The sequence below is a fragment of the Argopecten irradians genome, unplaced genomic scaffold (genome assembly GCF_041381155.1).
Source record: "Argopecten irradians isolate NY unplaced genomic scaffold, Ai_NY scaffold_0110, whole genome shotgun sequence".
In the NCBI taxonomy this organism is placed as follows: domain Eukaryota; kingdom Metazoa; phylum Mollusca; class Bivalvia; order Pectinida; family Pectinidae; genus Argopecten; species Argopecten irradians.
The window spans coordinates 21,687-43,391 of NW_027187577.1; the positions used below are offsets into that span (position 1 = coordinate 21,687).

A 21,705-nucleotide genomic window follows, 5' to 3' on the forward strand; every position below is an offset into this window, starting at 1 on the left:
AGATGAGTTAGCACAGTCGGAAAACCATCTTTGTATAAACTGATCAATCAGACGTTGTTTCAAAACATCTTTGTAGAAATTATCAGGCATCAGTATTTTATTATCGAATATAAAAGAAAATCCAGTTTCGTTAAAAATACTTTGTAAACATTTAATCCATTTAAAAGAAAAATTAGCATCATTTTGCAAATGTAAGGCCAATTGTAATAAAATGCTACTTAGTTTGTTATCATTACTAAGCAATCTATTCCAAAAACCTACTAATCTTAATTTAACATTTATTTCTAATGGCACACGACCTAGCTCACCATAAATCATAAAATTTGGAGTAGTAGACCTCACTTTCAGGATTCTTTTGCAAAACTTAAGATGAATCTGTTCAATTATTTTCAAATTTTCGAATCCCCATACCTCTGACCCATACAATAGGATAGGCTCTACTAAAGAATCAAAGAGTTTTAGTTGTATATCTATCGGAAGAGAAAGATTCCTGATTTTTTTGTATATAGAAAATATTGACTTTTGTGCCTGCTCGATTAGTCTACGTCTCGCGTTGACAAAGTTGCCATTGTAATTAAAAGTAATTCCTAAATAAGTAAAATTATCTACATTTTCTAAAGTTTCGTTTTGCAATATAAATACATGATTCTGTTTACTTTTTTTCTTACAAAATACCATAACTTTTGTTTTATTTACATTAATTTTAAGCTTCCAAGTTTCACAATAAAGCTGGAATACATTTAAAGCACTTTGAAGACCTTCTGGACTTTCTGAGAATAGCACAGTATCGTCGGCGTATAAAAGAACAAAGATTTCAACAAAGATGTGAAGTTCGTTAAAAAGCTTATCTCTTACAGTTTCAAGTGAATGACTACCTAAAGAGGCAAAATAACTTTCTATGTCATTAAGGAACACGGAAAAGAGAAAGGGAGATAGGTTTTCTCCTTGTCTGACTCCAATTAAGCACGGGAAGAAATCAGACATTCTGGAATTGAATTGAACACATGATTTAATATTATTATACATGTTAAAAATAACTTTGAAACATTTACCATTTACATTACTGTTATGTAATTTTTGCCAAAGGCCTGCTCTCCACACGGTATCGAATGCCTTTTTGAAGTCTATGAAGGTACAGTATAGTTTTTTTCCACTTAAAAGATATATAGATATGAGAATATGCAAAACGAAAACGTTATCTACAGTTGAATGACCTTTCCTAAAGCCTGCCTGGTTTCGAGATATTAAGTTAATTTGTTTTTCATATTCATTAAGGCGATTATTTATTATTGAAGTGAATAATTTGCCAAGACAGCTTATCAATGTGATAGCTCTATAATTATCTGGGTCTTCCGGACTACCTTTATTTTTGTATATAGGTTTGATGATACCGACACTCCAACTATCCGGAATAATCCCCGTGTCTAAAATTATATTGAACAATTTACCATAAACAGGGAGCATCTCCGGAGGAGAATTTTTCAAATATTCGTTCAAAATACGATCTGGGCCGGACGCTTTGTTATTTTTTAGTAATCGAATAGCTTTCTGTATTTCCATCTCGTTAATCGGTTGATTCAGTGTATTATTGACGTCATTATCGTTAACATCAAGGTTGTCAATTTCATTTATAACATTAATATTTTCTTCTTCAGGTGTGTTAAGTTTTTTGAAATAATCGTGTAAAACGTCTATGGGTATGTTTGCTTCTGTTTTCTTCTTTTGTGAAAACTTATTAAGCGTTTTCCAGAACTCTTTTGGGTTTCGTTTCGCGTTCTCCCTTAATTCTTTTGTGCATTTCGCTTGATATTTTTTGTAGTTCTTTCTCAGTTGTTTTCTGTATTCTCTCCCTTTAATATTCATCGTGTGCTTAGTTTCCGTTGATTTGTTAAATTTGTACCTTATTTTATATTTATTAAAAGAGTTCCTGGCAAGTTTACAATCCTTGTTAAACCAAGGTTTGTTTATATTTTTATTATTTGTTTTATGGTGGTGAGTCACACCTATCGTGTTTGTAGCGCAATTTGTTAGTACTGTACATATGTCTGTCACTAGACCATTCACTTGATCACTTGTGATAGTGTCACTAAGTAATACATTATTTAAATTCACATTAATATTATTCAAGTTGTTTTTAACTGCTCGTGCAAAATCTGACGATTTCAAGGGATTCCATCTCACATAATCTCTATCAGCAAAACATTTTTCATCTCGGACATCTTTTTTTTCCGGAAAAGCGAATGAGAAATTTATTAGATTATGCACATCTGAAAACAATGGGTTAAAATCAATTATTTCAAAATATTTTATGAACGGAAATAAATCTGGCATCAATATAAGGTAATCAACAACGCTTGAGTCTTTACATGTAGTTTTTCCGAGATACTTGTCACACGAGACTCGTCCATTCGCGATAAATAAAGAGCTCCGTTTACACATTTCAATCAATTTTGACCCATAGTTATTTATACGTCCTTTATCTTGAGAAGATCGAGCAAGAGGGATGTCATATTGAGCTAATCGCTCAAGAGAATTCATATTATCGGTAGCATGGTTATTATCAGATATATCTAGTATATCATGTAATTTTTCATCTGGTATGATATAATCTATGGCGTCAGAAGTTCTTGAGTTAAAATCGCCGACAAGCATGATATTTTTGTTTTCTTGTGATAGCATTATCAACTCGTCTTCAATTTCTGTAAATGCATTGTCTGAGGAATACCTAGAATTCTCAGGGGGAATATATATACAGCCTGTAAGTAAATTTTCATTTAATTCAGATAGAGTTTTAGATACTTCAAACCACAAAACATATTCACACATTGTATCATGAAAATGTATATATTTTGACAAGCGGCTCTTAAAAATAACAGTGATACCGCCAGATTTTCTTTTGAATTTGGTTCTATATTTTGAAAAGGATACATAGCCATTTGGTAGGTCTAATTCATCGTGTTCATCAATTTTTGTTTCAACACATATCAAAATGTCGTAATTTGTAATTAGGCTTCGAAATTCTGGGTCAATTAATTTCGAAGTAATTCCACATGTGTTCAAGAAGCCAATGTTAAGATCATTAGACTTCTCTTGGGCTAAGTTTGGGGTGTCCGATGTGTTGTCCTACAGAACAGTCTCTCGTTGGGTCTGAGTGTCGGCGTTGAGGTCTGATGGAAAGTCGTTTCCGAATTGGGGCGCGGAGACGCGAGAAGCGCGGTCGTCGGAGATTCCGTATGTCCCTCGATTTTCTTGAGGGTGTCCACTGGATGCGCGGTGGTTGCCTGGGGGTGCGCGGTGATGTCCAGGGGGGTCGTAATTGTAGCCCCGGGGTGCATGCTGGTTAGGGTGACGACTTTCCGAGGTTTGACGGTAATTTCGTTGTTTTCGAGGGTGTTCTGGTGGGTAGTAAGGTCTATCGTTCACATATAGTGTATCGTACACTATTTTGGCCCTGTCCCCCTTTCGCCTAAACTCTTTCATAACCGGGTAAAGGGCCGACCGACGGTCACTTATTTCCGTCGGGTACTGCAGCTGGATGGAATATTCCGGTTTGTTACGAAGTTTTTCGGGAGCAGCCTTTAACACGCGGTCAAGGTCGTGGTGGTTTACAAACTTGGCTATGATATTGCGTGGTTTTCCATCCCGTCGCGGACGTAGACGGTGTACATTTTGGAACGCTATGTCTCTAGCACTTACAACCTCCAGCTGCTGATCGATGAAGGTTTTGAGAACCTCCTCTGTGTTCTCCTCGTCAACATTGCCTTCACCTGCGATCCCCGAAAATATTAAATTATACTTCATAGAGTGAGTTTGGAGACGCAAAAATTGCTCCCTGAGCTCGTAATTCTCCCGTTCGAGATCACTATTCATCGATTCAATGTATGAAACACGATCATCCATTTCATGGTGATGGGCCTCTTCCTTCACTAGAATGTCGTTATGTCGCTTTACTTTAGAGGCAATATTTGCGAGTTCACCCTTCAATGAACACATACTGGTGTCAAGGGTTTCGAACTTTGTATTTATATCATCAAGGATATCGAGCTTAGTAAGCTTTTCATTAATGACTTTTTCAAATTTGTCCAGTCTATCGTTCATCAAGTTTATATTTGTGAATATCATTTGCATTGTCACGATTGATGTTGATGAAGGCGGCTGGGTGGAGGAGGGCTGAGTAGGAGGCGGCCGAGAAGGAGGAGGCAGTATGGGTGGAGACGTCGATGTGATAAACTGGGGAAATGGTGGCGGGGGCCTGTTAGCTATAGGCTGGCCGTTCACTATGGAGTGCACATCAGGTTGAAAATAAGGTGTACTGTGCGCTACATGTACATGTTCACGTGCCGGTTCGCATGACTGACTATGAACGGCGTGAACTGAAGGCACGGGCATCGAGTTTGATAACTGTTGACTGTTTGGAAAATGTTCATTAAAAGTTACATATCCGGGTGGGAGAGAATTCTCAGTCATTTGAGGACCAAACAATGACCCGTGGGCATCGGACAAAACTTGAGAAGTCTGTAGGTTACCAGTTGGTATACAGGAACCCGACATACCTGACATAGCCATCTTGTTGTTGTTATTCGCTGTTTTGCTCGGCGGGGTCACACCTGAGGCAGAGTTTTTGCTTCTGCGGCGTTTTTTCGACGATTTCCCCATGAACGAGCGGACACTATATACCACATATATGTAACATTCATAATCTCACAGGAAAAAGTTAGAAACATGTCATTTCTTAAGGATTAAAAAAGTTTGAATCGCCAGCTCTGTGAATACCGACCTGTCCACTCTGTCATGCGCACTTCGCGCAACAAGTCGGTGTTATAATATATCGATAATAATAATAGTCCAAGAATCCGTCATAAGAGGTCGCTATTAATATTACCTGCACCTATTTATCTACATGTATATATAGTAGAAATGCTACGCCCTCGGTAATTATTTATTCTACGCGGGCGATATAACACCCAAACTTTAAACGTCAACACCCATATTATTGATACTTTGGAACATTTTGGTAGTGCTTCTAGTGCATGGAAAAGGATCGCCATTTTGTATTTCAAGATGCCCGCCAACTTTTCGAGCTATATCTATAATACATCTAATTGGCCAAGCTAACTTTGAGCAAATAAACACCTGTAAATATAATGAGAGTATTTATACTTTTGTAGTGTTTGATACATGAATATTTTGAATCTTATTTTAATTTCAAAATGACCGCCATTTTGAAATCCCAAATGGCCAAAAGATTATTTGAATCTTCATTGTTATCAGTTTACACAAGGAATCTATCTTAGGCCATTAATATACATTCTCATTAATTATTGTTGTTTTTTTTTAAAAAACTTTTAATTTTTGCTTTGCCTTTAACATCACTGGAAATTATCCTATCAATACTGAGACAAAACTATTCAGAAGTAACCACCTTACATAATCTTCGTAATAAGTTGGATGTTTTTTTTTCTATCTTTCACCAAAATGTCTATGCCTAATACATTGTATTACAATAAAACATGTTTATAACGAACACGGTTACAATAAATTCGTGGTCATGATGTAATAATTTTGAAACCCCGTCAAGGTTTCTATAAGATGTCTGTGTATAACAAACTATGTTTGTAAAGAAGTTATTTCGTTGGTCCCTAGACGTTGATTATAACCTTGTCTTAGTTTTGGTTTGAACGCTATTCTGAAGAAAAAACCATGTTGAAATGCAGAAGAATTTAAAGTTGTTGTTTTAACCTCATTCGAGTCCTACCATTTGGTATTTTTCAAAAGAATAAGAGAGGTTAAAAACGTATCCTACGATTTGCCTTGCTTTAATTCTTCTGTAACGGTAACATTGTGGTATAAAACCTGTTCTCCATTCTGCCATATGACAAAAGGGAAACAGTATAGCCATTTTTTTTACGTGTACCAATGATAGTACATAGTAGCTTAGCCTGGTCTCAGTAAGGTCGAATTAAGATAAACTTTGTCGAAATGTAGCCTTTAACGCAAGTTTTCAAAAGCCTTCAAAATGCTAAACGCAAGATTCCTCAATATTCATGTTCGTGTCTAGATTTTCTGATCAGGTGAACCTCTAACAGTGTGTTTGGAATTTATGAGCAGACGACTTCGATCAGATTGCATACAACCTAGATTATTATCTATCTGCTGAAGATACTTTGTACCACATAACCTTAAGTGTCGTGGAAATAACATTTTTACTATATTGCGAAAAAATTCAATTGTGCTCGCGAAAATTTTTGTCCGATACGTAAAAACATTGGCCCGCGAATAACCCGTTATCCGGTAGCTTGACAAGAACAAACTCATTATTGTTAAAGTGTTCTTATCTCAACCCACAGACTCGGGCCACTTTTGTTTTTATAGTTCTATTTTACCATAACCAATTTTGCCGTCATTGTCCATTGAAGCCTCTCTATCATTGTCTAGTTTTACCGCCATTAAAAACACAACGATCTCACTCCGATATCCGACACAGTCGATCAGTTGATCATTACTACACATATAATATACTACACCCCAGGGTAACAATAAAAGGCTGGCGTTGTTTGGCGCGTCAGGTATCCGTGATACAGGATACATAATAGATGGCGGTATACAGAAGGCCAATAGAGACAGCACTCTACTAACACGACCCATACATACACATGTTATAACAATTGTAATTATAGGCTTTTAACGTCGACAATGGGTTATTGGAAATAACGCAATTTATAAATGGTAAATAGAGCCGTAATTCAAGCACACTAGAATTTCTAGCACTGGAAACAAAATTTTTAGAATTATACAACTGAATTTGATCGCTCAATTTATTTGTTTTGAATTCCATTTTGACATTATTTTGCGTTTTATTGTTCTTCCCTTCTTTTAGTACCATTGTATAATTGTTCACGGCCCCTTTCAAGAGATGTAAGGTAAATTTTATCTAGAATGGTATTGTTCTGATTCCCTATGTTTATTGCCTATTGTCAGTATTAGTTAAACGCAGTTCTATTATTTCTTCCCGCAAAGATAATGGCGTAATTCTTGAATATGGACCCAGTTGTCCAGAATCGCTCACATGCTACCTGGCGCCCATAGTGGTTTATAGGGCCGACAGTCAGTTTCATTTTTTTTTTTATTTTTTTGTCCTTTTTGACAAACTTAATTTGAAATACGTGTACAATATCAGGTTTCTAGGCCTCTTAGTTAACAAAAAGTCGTTTAAAAAGTTTCACCTTTTTTGTCATATGACTCTGAGTACAGAACAAGGTCATTTATATGAACAAAGTTGGCAGCTCTTTGCTGCTTGTTACGAGCCCAATATCGGGTTTTTAGGCATTGTAGTTAATAACAAGTTATTTTAAAGATGTTTTGTCCCCTGTGACCATGAATAAAGTTCAACGTCATCTGATTGAACAAATTTGGTAGCCTTCGGCCCATAGATTCAATTTCATGTCTTTAGGCCTAAGAAGTCATTCAAAGACTTAAACCTATTTCACTATTGTGACCTTGAATTAAGGTCAATGTCATTAATTTTAACTATCTAGGAAGTTCTTCATCCCAGTATGGCACACTTTGTTCTTGATTCAAGTCGTTCACAGAGTTTAGCCTATTTGAATTCTGTGACCTTGACTGAAAGTCGTCATTCATTTGAACAACCTTAAAAATTCCGCCATCCCAGCATGCTACAGGTGCAAAAACATGCCTGGGTTTCTTGAGTTTTGAGAAGAAGTTTATTAAATAGAAAAGTTGGCAGAAAGACTAACATTGCCTCATGTCACCAGTTCACTAGGGTCTTAATCAAATGTCAACCTTTATGTTAAAGTTAATCACTCTCTAAAACAAGTTAAATTATTTTTTTCTTAGATGTGTATCTGGAGTTAATATACACGAATACACGAACTACAAGAGATCTCAGAGATCTTGGACCCGACAAAAGAATGATCTACGCCTGACAATGTAAATAGGGATCTTTTCTCTGCTTTTCAAACTTATACTACATACTACATATAATTTCGAGAAAGATCTTTTCAGTTCTTTCTGAAATCTATAGCAATAACAAACTTCAATTATCAAAATCCAAGATGGCTACCTGTCGGACATCTTGTTCTCCAATTGGTCCCAAATATAACATGCACAATTAAGGTCCTAGAGGAACATGCATATGAAATTTATGACAGAGAAATTCAGAGAAATAGTGGTGACAAACTTCAATTATCAAAATCCAAGATGGCGTCCTGTCTCTCATCTTGTTCACAGATCCCTTCAGTACTTTCTGAGAAATAGCGGTAACAAACTGCAGTTGTCAAAATCCAAGATAGCCATCTTGTTCACCGATAGGTCCCAAATTGCTATATGCGCAACAAGGGACCTAGGGAATCATGCACAAGAAAATTGAGACAGATCCCTTCAGTACTTTCCGAGAAATAGCAGCAACAAACTTCAATTATTAAAATCTAAGATGGGGTCCTGTCTGACATCTTGTTCACCAATCGGTCTGAAAATGCAATATGCACAACTATTGCATTTTTTGAAGACCAAGACCATAGGGAATCTCAGTGTGAAATTTGAGACAGATCCCTGCAGTACTCTCTGAGAAATAGCGGTAACAAGAATTGTTAATGGACGGAAGGGCAGCTGGACAGACAGACCACGGATGAAAGGCGATTTGAATAATAAATATAGCTAATGGCACAGTTTCTTTTGGGAAGTGTGATATTAGACTGGAGAACAATAAAGATTCAAACACAAATATATCCATTTTGTATTTATTCAACAATAATTTCATATAGCAAGCATTTTCACATTTAATCAAATTCTCCATGATTACCAAGAAAATCACCAATGTTACATGTGCACGTTAGAATTAAATTCAACAACATCTGTGGAGACATGGGACTTCACTTCACAGGTAAGTCTTAGACAGATTGTTAATTCTATCCTCTTTACTTTTTTAGAATTTGAGTCTGGTGTAGAGAATATATTATCCTGTACCAGAAATCTGTCATTAAATATCATTAAATATTTACTTTATTGTACCCCATTGAATGTTTGAAAATATATTTTTAGAACTTAATTGAACCTTACATCTTAATACAAACTCAATTTCCATCATAATTCACATTCTAGTCATTTTCACAAGGAATAGTACAGAAGCATTGCAAATACAAGAGACTTCAAAAAAAAAAATTATGCATGAAAAAAAATTGTTATATAATTCCCAAATGACTGTCTATAATGTATAATACCAGGTAAACATGCACTGTATTAGGACAATTAATGAAAGACTGAAAGTGAAAGTCAATCCACATTTAACGCCAATCTGATTTTGGGCCCAGTTGTTCAAAAGACGATTTTGACAATCACACAACAATATTCTTATCAGCAATAAAAAAAAGCATCTCTAACTTGACTAACTCTTCTTCCAATTTACTCATAAGTTCTGTTTCTATGGAGATATTTTCACTTTAACCAAACTACAGTACATAGTAAAATTAATAAACAAATTACTCACATTGACAGTCTATAGATCAATAAACAATAAATCAACAATTAACCAAACAGGAGTAAAAGATATCTCAGCACTTTCCTGCTAACAGCATCACTTTTATTATGTTTATTCTTACATTGCAGCATCTGTATGATTCTCCAAGTGTAGTTGCTCTAATGAGTCTAAATACATCTAATCCGTTTCAAAACAAATAATTGGGTTTTACTTTATAATGCATAAATTGCAAAATACTTTTTTTCATTTCAAATATTTGACAATTACATCCCTTCTTTAAATTTCAACATTTTTCACATTCCATACTTTAATCTGACTGAAATAAACAAAAAATACATACATGAATTTAATTTGATAGATATGACATTAAATAAAAATAAGCATACAAAAAAATCATGAACATGGCAGTCAACATTAAATAAAATCAATACAAAGCACTAACACTTACATGTAACCCTGTACAATGTACACCACCCCTATGATACCATATAGGGATGCAGAATTTCAGAAAGCTATAATAATAAACCCACAGTATTATATTTTAGGCCCGTTTATGTTTTGGTTCCATCAAACAGCTGATAATCACTAAAAGTGTTGAATCAGTGACGTAGGTAATATTAGACTTCATCCACTTACAACTATATCTAGTTATCCATAATAACATTGTAAGTTTATACTATACAGGAAAAAGAAAGTTTTATAGCATCAACTAGGCTTTATTTAGGTAGTAAAATTGATTTGTAGCAACAATTTTGTTCGATACATGTATAAAGATCAATTTCAGCTACATCAAACGTTTGTTACGGATATGCTGAGATATCATTAAATCAATAATCTTTTATGAAGAAAATTTAAAAAAAACCTATTCGTACGGCACAACAATGATCATAGACATTCAAAAGACAAAAGTTGAGAATCTCATGGGAAATAAAAAGCTTCATACAAGTTTGTAAATTATCACGTTATTGGAGTTTTATTTTTACATATATCAGGTGTTCCTTGGAAACAAGAGCCAGGATCAATAGTCTGACAGATCTGGTAGAAGCTCATGTAACAACAAGGTCTCGGGCCAATGCACACACACAGAACTCAATCATTGATGTAGGTGTTTTGCATTTTATGTCAACAACTTCAGCAATTAACAATATATCTACCATGGATGTAAATGTCTTACATCTAACCTTGTATTATGTACAAGATGAATTCAGAGCTTCCCCAACAATTCATTTTCTCTGGTTTTATATATATACAGTGACTAACTTTCTCTGCTTAAGTTATAAGATAGGAATGTGAACCTTCACAACAAATCTAAGCAAGATATTTACGCACAACTTCTGACAGGTGTAAAATATCGTGTGAGTAATACTGAATGATAAATGATTTTCACTTCAAGTGAATGAATAAATGGAAACAGTTGCTGGTTAACAGAACTTGGAACCCTGTGGTATACAGTATAATTATAAACCTTGAGGTCCAATATGTAATGTGATGTGTAATACAGCAGCTGGGTACCAGATAATTTTATATCATTTCTTAATAAAATATAAATAGGTGGAGTAAGATCACAAGTTCGTGTAACTTAGCCAGGGTTTACCATACAATAAATAGTAAGGACACTAACATTCGTACCTTAAGAAATCATCAAAATAAAGCATGAACAATAGACACTATCATATATACCCCAATATATCTATCATATATACCCCAATATATCTCCAGCTTCTATAAATAGTATTGCACCTGAATTTGTTCATCTTCCTATACCTATTTGATGGCAGTTTACTACAACATATTATTGTATCTAACGTAATACTTGTACCTCATTTTATTGCTTTAAAAACCAAGTTATTTGTATGTGCAATTGAATTTCAGCTATTTCGGGAGCTTATCAATATTTGGAAAATTAAGCGCCATTAAAATTATCTGATAAAAAGAAGCATAGGAATAACTGACTCTAAATCATGGAATCGACTCACCGCCGAAATAATAAACAGCCAAAGTTATCTGAAATTAATATTTCAATTAAGTAATAACTTAATTATAAATTTTCATTATTGAAAGAAAATGTCTGTTTATCAAGCACTGATTTACTGATTGTAAAGGAGAGAGAGAAAGAGATAATTAAAACAGGGGATATAATATGAGGCTAACTTTTGCTCAGAAGATTCTTGATTTCTTTCTGCAGCATTGTGCCGATGACCATTTTCTCACAATTAACGGTTAACTTGGCCGATTCGTCCTTCATTCGGACTGATACTAAAGTCAAAGTTCCTGTCGCCATTGTACGGGCTGCGAATATGAATAGGTTTTCATTGCTGGAGGGTACTTGTAACACATTGGCGACTGTGTGAACACATGTACAAATAGACTTGGGATCGGACTTGGACGGTGCTAACTTCACAGTCCCGGAATTTTCATGCATGCCACCCAGTTTTCCTGTGAGGAGAGAGAGAAAAAATGTATACATGTTTATGCTAAAACAACAGTTCATGTCAATAGTATTTTATAGAAATATCCACTGTGGATTGTATAAGTGAATTGGAATTGAGTCAAATCTAAATCTTATATTTGTAGAGTATTGAAAAACACAATAATATAAACTATCAATGACACAAATTAGCATGGTCACATAACACTACGGGGAAAATGTCATATAAGTTAATCAAGACTCGGTTGAAATAAATAAAATATGGCATTGTATAACTACTGATTAACATACAGGTCAAGGAAGTAATATCAGCAGTTATTTTCCATATAACACTGGATCCATGTAGTCATATGCCTGTAGGATGCGAATTACTTAAAGTAGTAAATATAGGGCAAAGAAGTAATTCTAACAGTGTGGACAAAAGATTATTGAATTTTTAAAGGCAATCTGCAACAAGAAGAACAAATAAAATTACATGTTAAGGACAGTCACAGTACTGGTTGACATAGCTATATTCTACTAACAGTATGTTTTTTTTCATTTGTTTGTTTTTTTCTTCTTTTTGTTCTAAACTTTGTCTGATTGCTGCCTGGCAAAATTTAAACACTGAAGAATATTGAATTCAATATTGACATTATATACACACATATAACACTGGCGACATAAAAAGTCCCATGGCATCTGGATCTATAATCAATATCACTAAAACATACATGAACATTTTGGTATCAAAATAGGGATATTGGATACATGTATTATGTATGTATACATGAAGCAAAATGTAAAATAGCCTGTACTTGAAAACCAGACTTTTTGCCAGAATCTTTTTACCTTCAAGGCTTAATTGGCATCGAGAAAGTGATGAAATGTCTCCCATGGAATATTCAAAATGCATATTTTGACATTTATCTTTAGTTAATCACATATAAATGTACATATTTTGACAATGATCATTACTTAATATATTTTATTTTTAATGAATGCCTTTTACTTATTAAGATTACAATCTCATTATAGTCAATAAACTGTATAAAATATATTAATTTTGACGGGATAAACATATGGTAGAGAGTTTTTGAAAAGGTTGAAGGACAAATAATTATTTTTTCTTTGTTTCTTGCTTTCTATTGGCCTATTCATTTTTTGCATTCTACAATGAAACAAAACAAGAGGTCCATCTGCCTTAACGGTCATCTGAATATTAGCACAATACAACATAGTCGTTCAAAGATTTTACAGTAGCGTATTTGACCCCTGTAACCTTGATTGAAGACCAAGGTTATTCATTTGAACAAACTTGGTAGCCCTTCATCCCAGCATGTAACAGGCCCAATATCAGGTCTCTAGGCCTCTAAGTTAATTACAAGAAATCATTTAAAGATTTTAGCTATTTTGACCCCTGTGATCCTGAATGAAGGTCAAGGTCATTCATTTGAACAAACTTGGTAGCTCTTCATCCCAGCATGTCACAGGCCCAATATGAGTATCCTGGGCCTTCTAGTTCTTGAGAAGAAATCATTTAAAGATTTTAGCTATGGATTCACACAATTTGCAAACAAAATTTCTTTCATAACTTGAAATTAAAAAATAGTGACTTCAATGATTAAATAAAAGTATTCAATTATCAAGATCTACAGGTATAAAGACATTCACTTGGAATGAGATGCCATGAAACTGAAAAACTCCAAGACAATCTGTGATTGTTCTCAACTCATAATGTGATCAATCAATCAGCTTGACTGAAATGGAGTTAATGACGCAAGTTTAAAAAAAAGAAAAGAAAAAAGAACAAGATAAGGTGGGTGTTGGATGTCAAACCTGTGATGGCAAGTGTTTGACAAACACCACTCACCAATAATTGATTGGTCGTATTGATGTCTGACAGGAATGGCTAACCTATACATGATAAAGCTACGGGACAATATTGATCCCCCACTTACTGTTAACAGTTAATTTCTACCTATACTAATAAAACAAACAATTAATACCACAACATTGTAATAGTTGAATTTCAATCCCCTTTTAATATTTTGACACTGATAAAACATTTCAAAAGCATTTTACTCTGAATTCAACAGCATTAACATTGATGGGTGTAGTTTTTAAGCAAATGATGATTTGTTTTTAATTAATGATTTTTCACACACAATATTTTGTTTGTGCTCTATATGATTATTGATTGTTGCATATCAACTGGCTTCACTTGTATATATTCACTGACAGTGGCAGGGATCAATACTGGTACTTATAATGGCTGATTATACAAGTAGAAAGCCAGGGACCCTGATAAACAATATCTAATCATTGTACAGGGGTGTAATAGTTTGACCTTGACCTAATTTGTTGATGTAGACACCAGTTTCACTTATTGGATGGGGGTATAACATTCCCCAACATGGCATGTGATAGTCAAAATGAACTTGAGATACTTTAAATTTGGTGAAGTTGAAACTCAGCTTTACTCATTCTGAGGGGTATAATCGTGTCCCTACGGAGGTTATGAAGGTCACATGCACTGCGACCTTGACCTGCCTTAAGCTTGTTGCTATAGAAACTCGTTTTCACTTATTGGGTGGGGGTATAACATTCCCCAACATGGCATGTGATAGTCAAAATGAACTTGAGATACTTTAAATTTGGTGAAGTTGAAACTCAGCTTTACTCATTCTGAGGGGTATAATCGTGTCCCTACGGAGGTTATGAAGGTCACATGCACTGCGACCTTGACCTGCCTTAAGCTTGTTGCTATAGAAACTCGTTTTCACTTATTGGGTGGGGGTATAACAGGGCATGTGATAGTCAAAATGACTTTGACCTATTTTGTTGCTGTAGAAACTCGGTTTCACTTATTGGGTGGGGGTATAACAGGGCATGTGATAGTCAAAATGACCTTGACCTATTTTGTTGCTGTAGAAACTCGTTTTCACTTATTGGGTGGGGGTATAACAGGGCATGTGATAGTCAAAATGACCTTGACCTATTTTGTTGCTGTAGAAACTCGGTTTCACTTATTGGGTGGTGGTATAACAGGGCATGTGATAGTCAAAATGACTTTGGCTTACCTTGTTGCTGTGGAAACTTGGTTTCACTTATTGGGTGGGGGTATAACAGGGCATGTGATAGTCAAAATGACCTTGACCTACTTTGTTGCTGTAGAAACTTGGTTTCACTTATTGGGTGGTAGTATAACAGGGCATGTGATAGTCAAAATGACCTTGGCCTACCTTGTTGCTGTAGAAACTTGGTTTCACTTATACTAAATATATAATTATTGAGTGGGGGTATAACAGGGCATGTGATAGTCAAAATGACCTTGACCTATTTTGTTGCTGTAGAAACTTGGTTTCACTTATTGGGTGGGGGTATAACAGGGCATGTGATAGTCAAAATGACCTTGACCTATTTTGTTGCTGTAGAAACTTGGTTTCACTTATTAGGTGGGGGTATAACAGGGCATGTGATAGTCAAAATGACCTTGACCTACTTTGTTGCTGTAGAAACTCAACTTCACTTAATGTTTTTTGGGTGTAACAGGGCATGTGATAGTCATAATGACCTTGACCTACCTTGTTGCTGTAGAAACTCGGCTTCACTCATGGTATGGGGCTGTAATAGTTCCCCTACTGGGGCTGTGATGGTCACTGTGAACTTTGTATCTTGGGTACAGATATTAAACTTAGCTGGTTGTGTGGTGTCATTGAAATTGATAGCCAGTAACACTGAAGTAGATGCACCTTGTCCCAGAGAAGCTGAAAAGACAGGAAGACGTTACATGGTTTTCAGAGAAATAACATGATAAAACTTACATGACCAAACTTAACAGGACATACTAAGTGAAGTAACAGACACAAAAAAACAAAACTTGTATGCATTAAGCTTGGTTGAAATATATTGTAACCTGTTATATGTGCATGTATTAATTATTACCCAATCGTAAGATTAAAAAAATATGTCTGCAAGCTTTCAGACAAGAATTCCCAATAATTTCTTTTAGCTTGCAGATCTTTGATTTATGTGCAAGCAAGTGTTTTTCCTTAAAGGCCAAGAGAGACCAATAGGATACAACTAAATTGGGAAAAAATGGCTGGAAATACTTAATTTGGCAGCTCTCACTTATAAGCTGGCTGACAAGGTCACAAGACTTATTTACAAAATATTATTTCAAATGTTATTAGTAAAAAGATTGAGACTGGACTTGTCAATATATAAAATGGGCAGCTTCAAAGGATTTATGGGTATATGGAAAAACATATTAATGGATGTCTTTGACAATTACAGGGAACAAATTAACTGTTGGAGTAAGGGGGGTCTACCAGTAAGGCCAGAAAAGGAATGAAATAAAATTCTAAGAAAAATATAATTATTTGGTATTGTGAAGAAATGGAGACTAGGAATTGGCAGCTAGGTGTATTATGTCCAATGTATACATCTATTTAGTAAATCCTCCTCATGAATTATCACATTCAAAGCAGACAGAAAGAAACTAACCATGATTTAATAATTAAAAATACCTCAACATCACAAATCATTTTTGTTTCTGAAAAACTGTTCATTTGTTATACACATTTCAATATGATATCTGTGTGCCATTACACTTTAAATGGTTGACTGATCATGTTAGGAGCCAGCATGGAGACAAGACAAGCTACACAGGATCCAATATATAGCATGCATTATAGATCAACAGCTACACCAACCCTGGCTCCAGTCTGAAATATTTATCATCGCATCAAGTTTCTAGTGGAATGTTTGTGTGCATGACTGAGCTTCACGTGCACTCTGTCAATATATATATGGATAAATGATACACAGTACTCAGAGGTAACTTTATCTAATAAACACAATATCTACATTGTTTAGACCATATAAGTCATCTTTATATTATATAATAGTTTTAGTTTCATATCCATTTACACATATCACAAAGCTTTCATTACAGAGAGAATACAGAATTGGTAGACTCAGAATCCCATATAATGGTTCCAGTCCAATTAATAAAGGAATTCAGCACTTTATATGGACACACACTGGACCTGAATCTTGACATCATTTACCGACTCTTAACCTGCCTGACATAGCTTGATATTAAGCACATAGCAACACTCTACAGCTAGTCTAAATGGCAAATCTAGAGACCCTGACATTGCCTGACATGTTAAGGCAAACCTAGCAATGCTCTATTGGAGTAAAGGTTCAGAATTTATCCCCTCAAACTCAACAATTATGCTACCGTATAGCACTTAAATCTAACTAAAAACACTGCAGACTAAATCAGAACTAAATTGACCTTTCATTTCTACAGCAGAAGGATTTCAAAGAATTTACCCTATTGTGGTCGACCCCGTCCTTTCAGTCCTTAGGGTTCACTTACATGGTTTATACAAAATTACTTCCCTTGGCTTCTCCCAAGGATGCTTCAGGCCATATTTGGTAATAATGCACTAAATCAGTTGTTCATGATTAGTAGCTATTTACATGAAATGTTTACAGACTGATGGCACAATGAGACAATTTAGACAGGTAAACTAATTAGATAAATCTAAATTGTTAAACATAATGCAGTTTTAATGTTTAACGTGGTAATGTATGATCAGATAAAGAAAATAATAAGCTTTTGTCTAGCCACTTCCAAATACATGTACCATATTCACCACAATTAGCACCGAGGGCGCTTAAATATTATAACAAAGTGGGGGCATTCATTACGGAACCAAAATGTGAATTGTGGATGAAAAACCTCTAGATAATATCAGCCATATTTTAACTATATCTGAACTCATAGCACATCAATTTGTCACAGTAAACATGTATATCCTGGCGCCTTCTTTCCTTTTAGATGCATTATTACATCACGATTCACATTTGAAAGACCCACAAGTTCATCTTATATGGGATACAATGTCAATGTTATAAGCATCATATAGTTCTATAACATTGTTAAATCCATAAGAGGGAGGGGGGGTCAGTTTACATAACTTCAACTTCTTGAGGTTGGAGGATAAGAGGAGAGGCTGGCGCTTTAAAGGTGAGGGGTCCTAATGCGGTGAATATGGTAGTGATAATCTCATGTCCAATTATAACAGTAGACGTATTGTTTCTGTTAAATAATTAATTAGTGATGTTCCTTTTTTAACCATTTCCATGTTGTGTTCATAAATTATCTATAAGGACAATGAGATGCCATCGGGTGATCCTGGAGACTACATGTCAGTTTGTTTCTGTTTCTTAATAAAGCATTGAAACAAGGCTGGCCTATACAACCTAACATTTTCACATACAGATCTATATCATTAATTTAATGATAAAGATCTGTTACTGCAGTCTATATCATTAAAGTTGCTGTAGTTATTCAAAGATTGTACACATGTTAATATTGATACCATGAATAAACATTTTTTTTCTTTATACATCTATGAAGATATTGTAGTATTATATTGGAACATTACATGTGCCAGTACTAGTGTGTGTTTGTAAGGCTTAACATCCTGTTACAGCTGAGGTCATTTAAGGACGGTATTCTCTGTACCTGTATGCAATTAGTCACGTGTGTGAATGCCTTATGTTTTGGGAGGCTGTGGTATATTTGTGTTGTGGTGTGTGAATGCCTTATGTTTTGGGAGGCTGTGGTATATTTGTGTTGTGGTGTGTGAATGCCTGTATGTTTTAGGTGGCTGTGGTATATTTGTGTTGTGGTGTGTGAATGCCTGTATGTTTTAGGTGGCTGTGGTATATTTGTGTTGTGGTGTGTGAATGCCTGTATGTTTTAGGTGGCTGTGGTATATTTGTGTTGTGGTGTGTGAATGCCTATGTTTTGGGAGGTTGTGGTATATTTGTGTTGTGGTGTGTGAATGCCAGTATGTTTTAGGAGGCTGTGGTATGTTTGTGTTGTGGTGTGTGAATGCCTGTATGTTTTAGGAGGCTGTGGTATATTTGTGTTGTGGTGTGTGAAAGCCTGTACATTTTGGGAGGCTGTGGTATATTTGTGTTGTGGTGTGTGAATGCCTGTATGTTTTGGGAGGCTGTGGTATATTTGTGTTGTGGTGTGTGAATGCCTGTATGTTTTAGGTGGCTGTGGTATATTTGTGTTGTGGTGTGTGAATGCCTGTATGTTTTAGGTGGCTGTGGTATATTTGTGTTGTGGTGTGTGAATGCCTTATGTTTTGGGAGGTTGTGGTATATTTGTGTTGTGGTGTGTGAATGCCAGTATGTTTTAGGTGGCTGTGGTATATTTGTGTTGTGGTGTGTGAATGCCTGTATGTTTTAGGAGGCTGTGGTATATTTGTGTTGTGGTGTGTGAAAGCCTGTACATTTTGGGAGGCTGTGGTATATTTGTGTTGTGGTGTGTGAATGCCTGTATGTTTTGGGAGGCTGTGGTATATTTGTGTTGTGGTGTGTGAATGCCTTATGTTTTGGGAGGTTGTGGTATATTTGTGTTGTGGTGTGTGAATGCCAGTATGTTTTAGGTGGCTGTGGTATATTTGTGTTGTGGTGTGTGAATGCCTGTATGTTTTAGGAGGCTGTGGTATATTTGTGTTGTGGTGTGTGAATGCCTGTATGTTTTGGGAGGCTGTGGTATATTCAATGTTAAGTCTCCCTGTATTGTATCAGGACTCTTACCTAGTTTATAGTGCTATGTAAAAATGGAACAATTAACTTTGTTACCACTTTTCTGTAAAATGTCAACTTTCGGTTGGAAAAAAGGGTCAAAGTTCAAAAGTGCAATTTTTCGAAAAAAAAAAACCAGCAAAAAATCTTTTCAATGCAGATTCTAGAAGGCCCAGAGACCTTATATTAGGCTTGTAGCGTAATCTCACTGGAGCATATATAATGCTAAAGACACAAAATAACACACCCCAACCGGTCACATTATAATGGCAATGGGCAAACCAGTCATCCCACTCCATTTATACATTTATGACTTAATATTTACAGTCAGTGGTGAATTGATAGTATAAACCCTGTTGATTTCAACCAAAGGCTACTCAACTTTATTTCTCGATAGATTGAGTATGTCACGCGCAATTTGGAGCCGCGCGGATGAATTTATGATGGTCCAAATCAGAAACTTTTGGTGTTTTCAGTAACCGAACGTACGTTCGATGAACATGTACATGTATCAAAATAGGTTTTAACACATATACATGTACGTGTGTAAATACAAATGTAGAAAAGTTACATTGTTTATGTTACTACGTACCTCTTTGACCAATGCTTCCGTGCGTATGATAAATAAACAATGTTGTACAATGTACAGTTTTGCACATTCCGATGACGTCGCAATGTTTACATGTTGTGTGTCGGTGAGTCTGTGTTGTTCTCTACCACATGTAGCCTAGATCTTCATTCTATTCGTATTTTTAACATCTTTGGTTGTACGCGAATGGATAAGATATGTCAGAACAACATCAGTATTTGAGGTGGATAAGTTTAACCAAAACGACCTAGCACGACAAAGCATTTTTGTTCACCTCGGCGGACAGACAAGTCCTGTACGTTATCTAGAATCTACTGTGAATCGGCGAGAGTAGGTACGTTTGGGTGTTTCGAAATATCAATGAAACGGAATCCTACAATTGTAGCTTTACAATACTTGTAATAGATACCTCTAATATTTATTGAAGTGTTTGAAACAACAATATGAATATAGTTAACATTTTGAGAGCGGTACAGTAAACGTTTACAGTAGTGGGCCTACCTGTGTTTGTACATGTTCCTCGAAACGACGTCCGATACATTTGAAAATCTCCAAAATCCAGAAATAATGACATGAAACTATGTAAACATCCGTCTATTCAAGTAATTTCAAACGTGAACTGATTAAGTAGAACTCAAGTGATCACAAAATTGAAGAAAACTCTGTTTGTCACACCTCCTTGACACAGGCGGTTTGAATCGGACACCGCGTCACAACTACGTTAAATATCCTGCCACGTTATGAATTGTGTAAGCGTGTGAAATCATACGAAGCAAAAGATTAAAACCAAACTGCTTTGCACCATGGTGTTTTTAACAACAGATAAATAAAATGATTTATAGTTCCATACCGGGAAAACCCCAGATATATGCTTCATCAGACGGAACTCATTTTATTGGTATGTTCATTGATAAATTGGCGGGAATTTCCGCCACTTCAAGTGGCTGTTCCAAATGCCTGTCGGAACCAAACGATATAATTCAATTTTAGTCTTATAAATGCTATAAACACTATTAAGGGTAAATTTTGAGCTATGAAAATAATAGTTCAGACTGTAAATATAAGGATTAAAGTCTCTTTCTGGTGGTTCTATCGAAGGATAAAGTTGAGTAGGGTATCGATATTTGTTTCATGGACCGCTTCGCGGTCCATTCCAAATATCGATACCCTACTCAACTTTATCCTTCGATAGAACCACCAGAAAGAGACTTTAATCCTTAATTATAAGCAGGAGTATATTTCATCTATCTATCTAAAGGAGTTTTACGTATATGTAAAGCAATTCCTATTATTCTGCATACACAAGCAGGAGCAGGAACTAACACTTTTTTACATTGTAGTGTGTCTTGGCCAGGAGACCGAACCCTGAGAGCCTTCCTCATAGAGGCGAATTCATGGTCATAAGGGAGTACGCTTTTACAATATCTAATTTTTATAATTTCAATTAAGTACACCATAATTCAGTATCCTTAGTCCTTACTGGTAGCACAATTGGTCAAAGTATGCAAATCTTTACAAAATGTCATTAAAAAGTGTTAAAAATATATAAAGGTACCAGTAATAGGAACAACAAAACTTTTGCACATTGTG

The 21,705-nt window shown here is 35.4% G+C and overlaps 1 protein-coding gene across 1 annotated transcript in view; it reads right to left on the bottom strand.

The window, feature by feature from the left end:
* Positions 1-8,742: 8,742 nt before the first annotated feature.
* LOC138311784 (AP-3 complex subunit beta-1-like) overlaps positions 8,743-21,705 on the bottom strand; it is a 32,397-nt gene continuing 19,434 nt past the window's right edge. The window contains 2 exon segments of the mRNA XM_069252985.1: positions 8,743-11,929; positions 15,488-15,670. Of these exon segments, the coding sequence (XP_069109086.1) occupies positions 11,640-11,929; positions 15,488-15,670 (473 nt within the window). The 3' untranslated portion in view covers positions 8,743-11,639.